Source organism: Salvelinus sp. IW2-2015, linkage group LG13 (genome assembly GCF_002910315.2).
Source record: "Salvelinus sp. IW2-2015 linkage group LG13, ASM291031v2, whole genome shotgun sequence".
NCBI lineage: Eukaryota > Metazoa > Chordata > Actinopteri > Salmoniformes > Salmonidae > Salvelinus > Salvelinus sp. IW2-2015.
The window spans coordinates 19,314,735-19,328,980 of record NC_036853.1 but is presented as its reverse complement, the minus strand read 5'-3'; the positions used below and the strand labels follow the sequence as shown (position 1 = coordinate 19,328,980).

Genomic DNA, 14,246 nt, shown 5'->3' with positions numbered 1-14,246 from the left:
TTGTATATATAGTGTATGTGGACACCCCTTCAAATTAGTGGATTTGGCTATTTCAGCCACACCCGTTGCTGACAAGTGTATAAAATCGACCACACAGCCATGCAATCTCCATAGTCAAACATTGGCAGCAGAATGGCGTTATTGAAGAGCTCAGTGACTTTCAATGTGGCACCGTCTTAGGATGCCACCTTTCCAACAAGTCAGTTCGTCAAATTTCTGCCCAGCTAGAGTTGCCCCGGTCAACTTTAAGGGCTGTTATTGGGAAGTGGAAACGTCCAGGAGCAACAACGGCTCAGCCGCGAGGTGTTAGGCCACACAAGCTCACAGAACGGGACCGCCAAATGCTGAAGCGTGTAGCATGTAAAAATATATCTGTTCTCGGTTGCAACACTCACTACCGAGTTCCAAACTGCCTCTGGAAGCAACGTCAGCACAAGAACTGTTAGTCGGGAGCGTTATGTTACGGCGGCCAGGCCTAATCACCCAACAGGTCAGTGCCCGACCTCACTAATGCTCTTGTGGCTGAATGGAAGCAGCAATGTTCCAACATCTAGTGGAAAGTGTTCCCAGAAGAGTGGAGGCTGTTATAGCAGCAAAGGGGGGACCAAATTAAAGGGGGGACCAAATTAAAGGGGGGATCATTAATGCCCATGATTTTGGAATGAGATGTTTAATGAGCAGGTGTCCACATATTTTTGGTCATGTAGTGTACAGTGCCTTCAGAAAGTATTCACACCCCTTGACTTTTTCCACATTTTGTTGTATTGCAGCCTGAATTTAAAATGGATACAATTTAGATTGTTGGTCACTGGCCTACACACAATAATACCCCATAATTTTAAATTTGAATTTTTCCCCCACATTTTTTACAAATTAATTACAAATTAAATGCTGAAATGTCTTGAGTCAATAATTATTCAACCCCTTTTGTTATGGTAAGCCTACATAAATTCAGGAGTACAAATTTGCTTAACATGTCAAATAATAAGTTGCATGGASTCACTCTGTGTGCAATAATAGTGTTTAACATGACTTTTGAATGACTACCTCATCTTTGTACCCCACAAATACAATTATCTGTAAGGTCCCTCAGTTGAGCAGTGAATTTCAAACACAGTTTGAACCATGAAGACCAGGGACATTTTCCAATGCCTCGCAAAGGGCACCTATTGGTAGATGGTTCAAAATAAAAAAGCCAACATTGAATATCCCTTTGACATTGTGAAGTTATTAATTACACTTTGGATGGTGTATCAACACACCCAGTTACTACAAAAATACAGGCGTCCTTCCTCACCGGAGGAATTCTGTATTTTCCCAGAGAAGAAGGAAATTGCTCAGGGATTTCACCATGAGGCCAATGGTGACTTTAAAACAGTTACAGAGTTTAATGGCTGTGATAGGAGAAAACTGAGGATGGATCAACAACATCCAATTAGTAGTTAGTTGTCTCATCGCTGCAACTCCCGTACGGACTCGGGAGAGGCAAAGGTCAAAGCCATGCGTCCTCCAAAACACAACCCAACCAAGCCACACTGCTTTTTGACACAATGCCCACTTAACCTGGAAGCCAGCCGCACTAATGTGTCAGAGGAAACACCGTACACCTGGCAACCGTGTCAGCCCGGCCCACCACAAGAGTACCTAATGCGCAATGGGACAAGGACATCCCTGCCAGCCAAGCCCTCCCCTAACCCAGACAATGCTGGGCCAATTGTGCGCCGCCCCATGGGTCTCCTGGTCGCGGCCGGAGTCAAACCCAGAATCTCTAGTGGCACAGCTAGCACTGTGATGCAGTGCCTTAGACCACTGTGCCACTCGGGAGGCCCTGAGTTACAGTTTTGACTTAATCTACTTGAAAATCTATGGCAAGACCTGAAAGTGGTTGTCTAGAAATGATCAACAACCAATTTGACAGAGCTTGAAAAATGTTGAAAACAATAATGGGCAAATTTTGCACAATCCAGGAGTGGAAGCTCTTAGTCTTTCTTACCCAGAAAGACTCACAGCTGTAATCGCTGCCGAAGTTGCTTCTAGAAAGTATTGACTCAGGGGTGTGAATTTGTATGTAAATGGTTATTCACACGATTAACATTTTCAAAAAACATGTTTTGACTTTGTCATTATGGGGTATTGTGCGTAGATGCGTGAGAAAAAAAAAGATTCCATTTTGAATTCAGGCTGTATAACGCAACAAAATGTGGAATAAGTCAAGGGATACTTTCTGAAGGCACTGTACCAAGGGAAGACAACCTCTCAGTGAGAGAAACCATGCACGGAATGCTCCACAAAAGAGGAGAACACGTTTGACTCACATCCAGAAAGCTAATTCTGAAGCGTTGCTTACCGAGCACTGGTGAAAACCTTAGCATCCCATCCTCATCGCCATCTATAATGGGGATTTCAAGGTGAATAAAAGAGAAGAGCAGTCGCACATAAAGTCTATCAAAATCAATCTGCTTTCATACAAGCTGCAACAGGGAGACACCTCCAGCACAGAAGCAGAGAAAATGTCAAAGGGGAGATTTTAAATGCCACCAGCAGAGCCACACAAGGAAGAATACGTGTCAATGCTGTCAGTGTGACAAGAGTTTCTTCAGAGCGGCTCACCTGAAAACCCATCTCCTCAGTCACAGTGGAACCAAAACACTAGTCTGCTCTAACTGTGGGAAAAGGCTCAATCAGGAATGAAACGTAGAAAATCAACATTAGAGTAAAGTTGTAATGAACCTCCATCTGTAGAAGTACAGATATGATGATGAATGTGAGTAGTAGGTGAATAAACAATTTATTATGAATTATAATGAATTACAATAACACAACATTAGTTATATTAGAGTGGTATGAATTGGATCATCATTAAGTGAAATCATCTAATTCGGTTCCCAATACACTAAAAGACAATTATCTTTCATTGTGATGTGATTTAGACAGACTTCCATTGGTGGTTTTCCATTGACTAACTTGATAATCTTCTAACCTCATTCTGACCAAACAGACTGTGGCATTTGTAAGTTGCAACACTTATGAACACATGTAGACATTCCAGTACAGTGTTGCCCAGTAATGGGTTACTATAACGCACGGACCTGTTACTCACAGGAAGTTTCATTGTGTGTCTGACGCACTGATTAGGAAGTGAGAGTCAATGTTCTTGCAAACGCAGTCAGACCCACTGATATGTTAAGATTGATTTACTAGGAGACACTGTGAGCAGACACACTGATGCGGATTGCACCAGCACGTCTATTTGACTAAGGAGAGAGAAGACTAACATTGGTATTGACACAATTAGAACAAATAAGTACACATGGTTTCCCTTTATCTTCTCATCCTTGTCTTTGTCCATGGACCATCAGGTGAGCCTCTCATTTACAATGAATATGTATTACACTGTATGTTGATGGATGTCTTGGGGGTCTCTAACGTTTCATAGTTAATCAGATTCTAAAGTGTTTTTAAGTCTTGGGTGTGGTAATTGCATCAAAAGCCCTAAAAGAATTGCCTTGGTAATTTCTAAATATTGCATTCCCTAAACAACAAAATATAGGCCTACACATAGTGAAAAATAATCTATGTTTTAGAAATAGGTGCTACATTCAATACTGTTCTCTTGTATTAGAGGAAGCAGTATTAGCATACTGTGAAGAAAAAGGAAATTGTTGTGCAATGTTTTATTGGCCTGTGGTGCCTTAATACCTCACTGTCCACCCGATATCCCCCCTTTTCTTTTGAGTAAAAATTATATTATACTCATAAATCATGTTTTTAGAGATACAAACAACTATTTGATATTTTAGCTTTTCAATAGACAGAATAAACCATTATCCAGCTTATTCTAATACAGCTTTCACAAATATATTTGAAATGGATGGCACTGAGCAGTCTACTATCTATTCATTCAACACAGGTTGCAACAGCCTTTGGACGGTGACAAAAAGTACTGCAAAGAGTGGCGGAGCCATCACGATCCCCTGTCACTACCACCGCATGTTCAGAGACCATGCCAAATACTGGTGTAAGGGCAGAACCTGGCCCTTATGTACAGTGATGGCAAGCACCGACCCAAGGCGGAGCAGAGGAGGCATGTCAATCACAGACATCCCAGAGGAGCTGGTCTTCACTGTGACCATGGAGAACCTACAGGAGACTGACACCAACAGGTACTGGTGTGCTCTGAAAGTGGGCAGGATAGGCAAGCCGGATGTTAAAGTTTCCGTGGACCTCACTGTCACCCAAGGTAAGCTCCACTTGAATGTACATTTTTGACCTTACACTACTTTTTGCATTGCATAATTTCTGTAAAAAGTCTGGGGAAATGTAGCATATTACAGAAGTAATAATAATGTATATCTTTTCCATCAGGCTCTCCTGATCTGTCAGTGGTTGATGAGCTGGTATCTGGTGAGGAGGGGGGCAGTGTCAGTGTACAGTGTCTCTACAGTGACACACTCAGAAGCAAAGAGAAGAAGTGGTGCAGGAGTGGGGACCGGCATTCCTGTCAGACACAGACAGACACTAGCCAGAATGCATCTGTTGTGATCAGTGATGGCAAGAGGGGAGTGTTCAATGTGACAATGAAAGAACTAGAGAAGAAAGATGCAGGCTGGTATTGGTGCTCTGTTGGAGACCTACAGGCTGCAGTTTATATCAACGTCACTCAGAGATCCACAGCACACAGGAACACTGCAGGTCAGTTGATGCTGGTAGAGTGAAGCACTGTTACACTGTAGTTTGTTTGCACCACCTTATGCTTGTGCTGTAGTATTCTGTTGAAGTTTTTTTTCTTCATCATTGAGAACATTGTTATACTGAAAACACCAACACTGAAGTTGATATTTGCAGTATTATTTCAGAAGCAAAATAAGATATTTGTTTTGTTTCATTTCTGACTTCCTACCCATGTTTCCTTCCACAGAAACAGTGACTACTCCAACGCTGCCCATGTCACACTCCGCATTCTCGACATTCACAGACTCCACAGCTACCTCTGCCTCAAAGACAAACCCTTCCGCCACAGTAGACTCTGCTCTGACAACATCCTATGGCTCTGCAACTCCATATCCATCCGTCTCAGTTCCATACATCACAATCCATTCTTCCACACTGACTTCTTCACTAACAACAGTACAACCTACATGCTGTCCTGCTACTGAATCTACAGCTACTAACAAGACAATCAGGTATGTTTTGATTGATACTCAAAGAATTCTATTCAAAGTTCACTGTTTTTGCTGCAGTACTTCTATGCTGTGCCACAAGATGTCACCCTCTGTATGAAAATTGATTTACATGTGAGTCAAGTTACGGTTTCTAACTTGTGCTGCTTCATCAAATTACAACTTTTCTTTTTGTTATCATTCTTTGATCTTATGTTATTTTCAYTTTTAGAAACCGGCCCTGGCATGCTCCTATTCTCATTGTGTTGGCCATGGTGTTGTTGGTTATTGTTGTTATGGCTGCAGTTAACATCTATAGATCTTCCAGGAATAGTAAGTGCTCTCCTCCTTCAACTTTATCATTTCTCTTTCGGCTCCAAAATAAATAAATACATTTTTTGTGTGTTTTCTTGGGAACATACTGTTTCATTTGTTAACCTGACCATTTCATCACTGTTATAACGCTACCCCATCCCTTGACTTGTCTCTCTCTTATCTCCTGTCAGATATCAGACCTGTGGAAGGAGAGATGACTGAGCTGGTGATAAATCAAGATCAATAATATAAATTAAAAGAGCCTAAAAATTAATTTGGATCATAAAAATTACTTTAAGTTTGCTTTAATATCAACCAAAATAATCACATGTACAGTAAATGGATTGTAGCAATAACATACAATTAGCTAGAGAACAGAGAAAAAATGCATGAAACATGAAACAATTTCAATAGATTATTCCGTTGTGGCTGCAAAATCAAGAAGAACCATTCAAATGAATTGTCATCATAAGAGCACACATACACACAAATAGATATCATGTGTAATTAGCTAACGTTACAAAACAAATCAATAACTGAATTAAAAGTTCAGGAAAAAGCAATGTGACTACACATTATTGTACAATAGCATTCATCTTTAGGTAAGGTGTGTATCTTTATAACAGAACTGAAAGAGCTATAAACATTTGAAGATGTCTTTCAAAAACCTGACATACTGGAGACTGAGATGATCTTATGGATCCTAGGTGAGGGGGATTAAAATTATTAAAATGACACACATTGTCATGTTCTGTTAATTTTGTACATTAAATGAAGAATAAATACAAATTCAGAGACGTTGATTTACCTGCTTCCTGTTTTCCTTGAGTTCTTTCCTGTTTTTGTCTGACATAAATAGTGTGTTAAATTTCACTTAAATAAGTCAATAAGTATAATCTAATCATACATGGTCATTTTTAATAAGATATTTGGACTCAATGATTTAAGTGATAAAAATACATAGCACTTACTTTGGTAGTCTCTCGTCACCAGAGCTGCTAGGATGGTGCATGCCAAAAATACCAGGCCAACAGCACCTTTCAGCAGAATATCCAGATATCTCTCCCAGTCCCAACTAGAAAACCTAAAAGAAAAATCTAAATGAGCCTCTCTGTTACAGTATATCTACACTAATGAATAAACAAAGCAATAGTCTCACCTCCACCTTGAGTTATCATCCTCCATTCCTCTCAGAGTCAAGACCAAAGGGAAAGTAATCAGGTTCATGGTTGGAGGAGATATTGCTGTGAGGGAAAGGACCTTTGAATCATTGATTTGTGTAGCAAGCATCACATGCAGAGCACTTGTAAATGAAATATAAACAAGTATTATTATTATTGTTATTATAATTATTATTATTCTCTTGTTTCAATAAATGTCTCTTGATTGAAAATGAAAGATGTACAAGGTACAATGGTTTTTCGTCTGCATTATTTGTATTCTGAAGGGGGCTACAAAGCCTTAAATGTGAGTGATAGTGGATCTGTGACAGTCTATCAGCTAACATGCGTTAGATGCATTGAGGACTGAGATGTACACCGGGATCTGCTCGTCTCCTGCTATGCACCAGTACCAGTCGGTATCGTTCATCTCCAGATGTCTCATCGTCACAGTGAAGGTGCGACTCCATGTATTGATGATCAAATCCATGCGGTCCTGAGACGCCCGTTCTCCCTCTGCAGTCAAGCAGGAGCTCCAGTTCCCTGCAGGTGTCCCGTTCCTACACCACATCTTCTCACTGTCATCCATGATGTCACTGTAGAGACACTCGGCTGTGGTGCTGTTCCCCTCCTTACCAGACACCATGTTGCTCCTCACTGACACATCTGGGAAGCCCGGAATATGGAAACACAGAAACACATAGACCTGGCTGTCTGTCACCTTACTGTTCTTTGGACTTGTGAGAAGAACAACTACATACTGTATGTTGGCAGAGATTGGGCTAAATCACTAAAAACCAGGAGGGTGATTGAATCAAAATCAACATGGGTTTATGGGAGACATGATGATGACACTCAGTTCTTCATTGGAAGTAGTTGTAATAAAGACTTGGGGTACTGTGGACAAAGACAAGATAACAAGAGGGCAGGTTACCTGGTGGTGGCACGTGGATGACCTGTTGTCCCCTGTCCTCTGCTGAGCTACAGATCTCCTGGCTGATACGTTCAGAGATCTCCTGCAGGCCTGAGAATTTCTGGATTAGAACACATTTTCGCGACGGCCAGTGATCTTGTTCAGACCCATCAGTGAAGCATTGGCGCCCCCGATAGCATACAGAGATACACCATGATTCTTGAGCTCTTCCAATGACGCTCTCACATTCTCATGGAGCTCACTGCCCATAATGACCAACCCAACTTTAGTCACCGATTCTCCTCTGACACCCTCCCTCTCCTCCCTGAGAAGCTCACTCATCATCTCCAGGTGTGGGTCAGTCTCTGTGGTCGAACTGTTTGACTGTCTCAGATTCCAGATGTGCTTTAGGATCTCCCTGTTGTTTAGGGGAGTGCTGAGGTTGAACGCCGCCGTGTCACTGTGTTGACTATACGGAACCAGGCCCACTCGAACCTGGTCCTGCCCCAGGTAGAAGCAGTGCAGCAGTGATCGGAGGAAGTCTTTGATAAGCTCAAACTCCTGAGGCATGATGCTCTGGGATCTGTCATCCAGAATAATCATGATATCGATGGATGCTCCCTGGGAACAGACTGGCAGAACAAACTTGAATTACAAGTCTACCTAATTGTTTAAAACATAACGTATGGCATTATGTTGTAATATAGCAAAACGTATATGTTTAGAATACACTACGGATGGAAATGGAAACTAATTCAACAAACATTTCAGGGGAAGGAAACCTGAATATAACTCCTACTCATTCACACTCCAGGCTGGTGTAAGTGTAACAGTATAGCTTCCGTCCCTCTCCTCGCCCCAACCTGGGCTCGAACCAGAGACCCTCTGCACACATCAACAACAGTCACCCACGAAGCATCGTTACCCATGGCGCCACAAAAGTCACGGCCCTTGCAGAGCAAGGGGAACAACTACTTCTAGGTCTCAGAGCGAGTGACGTCACCGATTGAAACACTATTAGCYCACACCACCGCTAACTAGCTAGCCATTTCACATCGGCCACACTCACCCCCCTTTTGACCTCATCCTTTTCCGCAGCAACCAGTGATCCGGGTCAACAGCATCAATGTAACAGTATAGCTTCCGTCCCTCCCCTCGCCCCAACCTGGGCTCGAACCAGGGACCCTCTGCACACATCAACCACAGTCACTCACGAAGCATCATTACCCATCGCGCCACAAAAGCCACGGCCCTTGCAGAGCAAAGGGAACAACTACTTCTAGGTCTCAGAGCAAGTGACGTCACCGATTGAAACACTATTAGCGCGCACCACCGCTAACTAGCTAGCCATTTCACATCGGCCACATAAGTACCTGTCAGGTTGCTGGACACCCTCTCCTCTGCCAGGTCACAGAGCCTCTGGGCGACATACGGGACACTGCTCTTCATGTCTCCAAATGTATCAATAAGGAACACATTCTCTGGATTGCCAGTGATCGTTAACAACTCTTTCTTTGAAGCGCCTTGAATACCAATGTGCCCATGAGAGAAACGCCATGTTTCCTTAGAAGATGTGCTGACACTTCCATGTCATAGGGATCAGTGGATTCTCCATCTGTGATGACAATTCCAATTTGGGGAACACCCTCACTTGCCCTGCTGCCTTTAACCTTCTGAAACAGAGCCATCATAAGCCTCAGGGCCTTTCCAGTATATGTGTCACCTCCCGTTTGTACAACAGAGTAAATACCCTTCAGGATTTCACTTCTATTCATATGATCATTGAGCCAGAACAGAACTTCTGGTGATGTACTAAACTTCATCAGACTGATTCTGATATGGTCGGTGCCCACAAACAAAGAGTGCACCAGGGTATCCAGAAACTTCTTCATCATCATAAAGTCTATATATTGTATGCTAGTAGATTCATCCATCAGGATAACAACATCAGCCTTCACTCCCTGTGGGAAAACTGAAAGAAAATCTGTTTGTCACAAACTTGATGATAGTGTAACATAACGAATGAACTATATAAGGATAAACTACTGAAAATATTTTACTACCTTCTCCCTGAGCTTCTGCCACTTTGCTGGGGTAGACAATCAGAAGAACGACAAATGTCCATTTGGGCCCCATATTCACATAGTTATTTAACCTGCAACTAGACAAACTCATATATGTTTATTACTAAGACTACCATTTTATTACTTTGTTACCCCTATACCATTACTATGACTACTAATGACAATTAAATACGTGTTGCTATATTACTTACCTGATTCATCAAGAAATTTAAAGAAGATGCCCACTGTATTTTAACCAGAAATCCTCACTCTCAGATTTGACTCTACACCCCTCATAGTTTGCAGGTCATGGGAGACACAAATCTTCTCTGCCAGCAAAGTACTACTATCCTTCCTCAGACCACAGAATCTATTGTCATATGGAAGCATAATTGCCATGGTAACACAACAGGAGCACACACACACACGATATGTGAGCACACACACAATATGTGAGCACACAGCACACAGCATTATCATTGTCATCACTTAGATACAGTACTTCCTGTGAAATTCTCATAAATGAACAAAAAAACTGCTACGGTCCAACACTTGTGATAAAAAGGACCCACGAGTTTTGTCGGTAACACTAGTAGGTTGGTTGTAGAATACCAAGTTCTAGTAGCTGCTAGACCACTCTATTTTGAGTGCCTGAGAATATTGGATGTCAAGGTTTCCTGATGTGAGCAGAAACAAATATCAATAGTGCTACTGCTCAATTTGTTTTCCATTTGCAGGTCCACCTGTGTCTCTGGCGACTCAAATTATTATTTCCAAGTGAACAGAACATGGTTTGAGGCCTGACCATTTCTGGTTGTTTAGGAAAATGCTGCTTGTTTTGTTTATGACAATATCGAGTTCATACTGACACGGCAACTCAGCCACTGACCGCAAGGCTCTATAGCTGTCAGACTGGCCAATAGCTTCTAACCCCACACCACCAGGCTACTGAATAGCTCCAACTAGCGCTGACCGTGCCCGCCACCCCCCCAGCCCACAGATATTTTACCCTGCCCCGCACCCCAATGGATATTATCATTTTACAGTTGTTAAAAAAGTAGATATACAAAAGTATGTACTGCAGACACCGCTTCAGATAAGCTGATTCAGCTATTTCAGTATGTAGCACCACCCCCACACACACACACACACTGTTCACTCTATCAATTAGGTTAGTACTGTGTGCAACTAAATCAGCAAAAAAGAAACGTCCTCTCACTGTCAACTGCATTTATATTCAGCAAACTTAACGTGGTAAATATTTGTATGAACATAACAAGATTCAACAACTGAGACATAAACTGAACAAGTTCCACAGACATGTGCCAAACAGAAATTGAATAATGTGTCCCTGAACAAAGGGGGGGTCAAAATCAAATAACAGTCAGTATCTGGTGTGGCCACCAGCTGCATTAAGTACTGCAGTGCATCTCCCTCTCATGGACTGCACCAGATTTGCCAGTTCTTGCTGTGAGATGTTACCCCACTCTTCCACCAAGGCACCGCAAGTTCCGGACATTTCTGGGGGAATGGCCCTAGCCCTCACCCTCCGATCCAACAGGTCCCAGGCGTGCTCAATGGATTGAGATCCGGGCTCTTCACTGGCCATGGCAGAAACTGACATTCCTGTCTTGCAGGAAATCACACACGAACAAGCAGTATGGCTGGTGGCATTGTCATGCTGGAGGGTCATGTCAGGATGAGCCGCAGGAAGGGTAAATATGAGGGAGGAGGTGTCTTCCTGTAACGCACAGCGTTGAGATTGCCTGCAATGACAACAAGCTCCACCCCAAATCGATCCCGCTCCAGAGTACAGGGTCTGTGTAACGCTAATTCTTCGACGATAAACGCGAATCAGACCATCACACTGTTGAGACAAAACACGACTCGTCAGTGAAGAGCACCTTTGCCAGTCCTGTCTGGTCCAGCGACGATGGGTTTGTGCCCATAGGCGACGCTGTTGCCGGTGATGTTGGTGAGGACTGCCTTACAACAGGCTAAAAGACCTCAGTCGCCACATCTCAGCCTATTGCGGACAGTCTGAGCAATGATGGGGGATTGCGCATTCCTGGTGTAACTCGGGCAGTTGTTGTGCCATCCTGTACCTGTATACAGGTGTGATGTGTGGTGGTTCATTTCTTTACAATCAAATGAGGAGAGACAAACTTATCACAACAAGTCAGAGTTATACTTAAACTAAATCTTTAATAGTGAGTACTTTTGCAATAGCGATTGGTTGTCGACGAATCACCATCCTTGATTATCCGTTGAGAGCGCCGAGCAAAAGTACAAAGGTCTTTTATAGCCAAGCTACACCTTTCAACCTCCATGACGAACAACAGATATATAGAATGGGTCACAAGGTTAAGATCTGTATGAAAGATACCTATAATAATGCAGACAGTATCTGCTGTGTCAACAGTTTTCATTGTATAGACAGTGTCTGGCCTCCGACTCCAAACTGGAACATCTCTCCTGGTACGGTATAGAACAGAACATTAACTCATGCTCTGGAATGCTCTTTAGGTTTTATCACCAAAAAGGCATGGTAAATCTCCTGTCAGTGTTATCTCCCAGAGGCCCATCCTCAGTAGAACACACACACAATAGTTAACAATACTCTATTCTGTTGAATAAAACAACTATTTGATGCAATAGAAGTATTATAACATAATCTTGCACTTTTGCCACCATAGATGTTCGGATGTACCGATCCTGTGTAGGTGTTGTTACACGTGGTCTGCAACTGCGAGGACGATCAGCTGTCCATTCTGTATCTTAGGCGTCTCACAGTACGGACATTGCAATTTATTGCCCCGGTCACATCTGCAGCCCTCATGCCTTCTTGCAGCATGCCTAAGGCACATTCACGCAGATGAGCAGGGACCCTGGGCATCTTTCTTTTGATGTTTTTCAGAGTCAGTAGAAAGGCCTCTTTAGTGTCCTAAGTTTTCATAACTGTGACCTTAATTGCCTACTGTCTCTAAGCTGTTAGTGTCTTAAAACCTCTCTTGGGCACGTGAGACGGTAACGTCCCACCTCTTCAACAGCCAGTGAAACTGCTGGGCGCCAAATTCAAATACAGAAATACTCATTATAAAAATTCAGAAAACAAAACATATTTTACATAGGTTTAAAGATTAACTTCTTGTGAATCCAACCACGGTGTCAGATTTTTAAAATGCTTTACGGTGAAAGCATACCTTACGATTATTTGAGAACATAGCCCACTAGACAAATCATTACAAACAGTAGCCAGCCAAGTAGAACAGTTACGCATGTCAGAAATAGAGATAAAATTAATCCCTTACCTTTGATGATCTTCATATGGTAGCACTCAGCAGACATTCATTTACTCAATAAATGTTCCTTTTGTTCGGTAAAGTTTCTTTATATCCAAAAACCTCTGTTTTGTTCGCGCATTTTCTTCAGTAATCCACAGGCTCAAACGCAGTCAAAACAGGAAGACAAAAAAATCTAAATTGTATCCATAAAGTTCATAGAAACATGTAAAACGATGTTTATATTCAACCCTCAGGTTGTTTTTAGCCTAAATAATCGATAATATTTCAACCGGACAATAATGTCATCAATTTGAAAGGTAAACAAGAAACGCACTATCTCGGTCTCGCGCATGAAAAAGCTCTGTGACACTTTAGGGTCCACTCATTCAGACTGCTCTTACTTCTTAATTTTTCAGAATACAAGCCTGAAACAATTTCTAAAGACTGTTGACATCTAGTGGAAGGCATAGAAACTGCAATTTGAGTCCTAAGTCAATGGATACTGTAATGGCATTGAATAGAAAACTACAAAACCAACAAAAAAAACTACTTCCTGAATGGATTTTTCTCAGGTTTTCGCCTGCCAAATCAGTTCTGTTATACTCACAGACACTATTTTAACAGTTTTGGAAACTTTAGAGTGTTTTCTATCCAAATCTACCAATAATATGCATATCATATCTTCTGGGCCCGAGAAGCAGGCAGTTTAATTTGGGCATGCATTTCATCCAAAATTCCGAATGCTGCCCCCTACCCTAGAGAAGTTAATGACCGTTCCACATGAATTGTTTATGGTTCATTGAGTTAGGAAGGATTCGTTTTTTTTGTGGTGATTAGGTGTAATGATACACCATAATAACTTCCCCATACTCAAAGGGATATTCAGTGCCTGCTTTAAAAAAACAAACATTTACCAATAGGTGTCATTCTTTGCCAGGCATTGGAGAACATCCTTGGTGTTTGTGGTTGAATATGTGTTTGTAATTCACTGCTTGACTGAGGGTCCTTACAGATAATTCTATGTGTGAGGTACAGAGATGAGGTAGTCATTCAAAAATCATTTAAAAAATCATTTTAAACTCTATCACTTCACACAGAGTCCATGCAACGTATTATGTGACTTGTTAAGCAGATTTTTACTCCTGAACTTATTTACTGTAGGCTTGCCATAACAAAGGGGTTGAATACTTATTGACTCAAGACATTTCAGCTTTACATTTTTTATTACTATGTAAACATTTCGGAAAACAATTCCACTTTGGCATTACAGGGTATTGTGTGTAAAAAAATCTCAATTTAGGCTGTAACACAAAAAATCTAAATTCAGGCTGTAACACAACAAAATGTGGAAA

At 41.8% G+C, this 14,246-nt stretch overlaps 2 protein-coding genes and 1 long non-coding RNA gene across 4 annotated transcripts; 1 reads left to right on the top strand and 2 right to left on the bottom strand.

Annotated features, from left to right (window-relative positions):
* Positions 1-3,191: 3,191 nt before the first annotated feature.
* On the top strand, positions 3,192-5,892 carry LOC111972244 (polymeric immunoglobulin receptor). Its single transcript, XM_023999188.2, has 6 exons — positions 3,192-3,359; positions 3,911-4,240; positions 4,366-4,692; positions 4,919-5,183; positions 5,392-5,492; positions 5,666-5,892. The coding sequence occupies exons 1-6, from the start codon at positions 3,311-3,313 to the stop codon at positions 5,719-5,721; spliced, it is 1,128 nt and encodes a 375-aa protein (XP_023854956.1). The 5' UTR covers positions 3,192-3,310; the 3' UTR covers positions 5,722-5,892.
* Positions 5,893-6,231: 339 nt separating this feature from the next.
* LOC111972246 (uncharacterized) lies at positions 6,232-7,135 on the bottom strand. 2 transcript variants are annotated; one of them, XR_011480781.1, is made up of 4 exons: positions 7,048-7,135; positions 6,634-6,718; positions 6,446-6,558; positions 6,232-6,320 (listed from the first exon to the last, which is right to left on the bottom strand). It is a non-coding gene; the product is annotated as an uncharacterized lncRNA (long non-coding RNA). The 2 variants fall into 2 exon arrangements; XR_011480780.1 differs by having other exon boundaries at positions 6,446-6,718.
* A 180-nt stretch (positions 7,136-7,315) lies between these two features.
* Positions 7,316-9,923, bottom strand: LOC111972245 (cartilage matrix protein-like). The gene is made up of 2 exons (XM_023999189.2): positions 9,823-9,923; positions 7,316-8,179 (listed from the first exon to the last, which is right to left on the bottom strand). The coding sequence occupies exon 2, from the start codon at positions 8,148-8,150 to the stop codon at positions 7,674-7,676; it is 477 nt and encodes a 158-aa protein (XP_023854957.1). The 5' UTR covers positions 8,151-8,179; positions 9,823-9,923; the 3' UTR covers positions 7,316-7,673.
* Between the last annotated feature and the right edge of the window lie 4,323 nt (positions 9,924-14,246).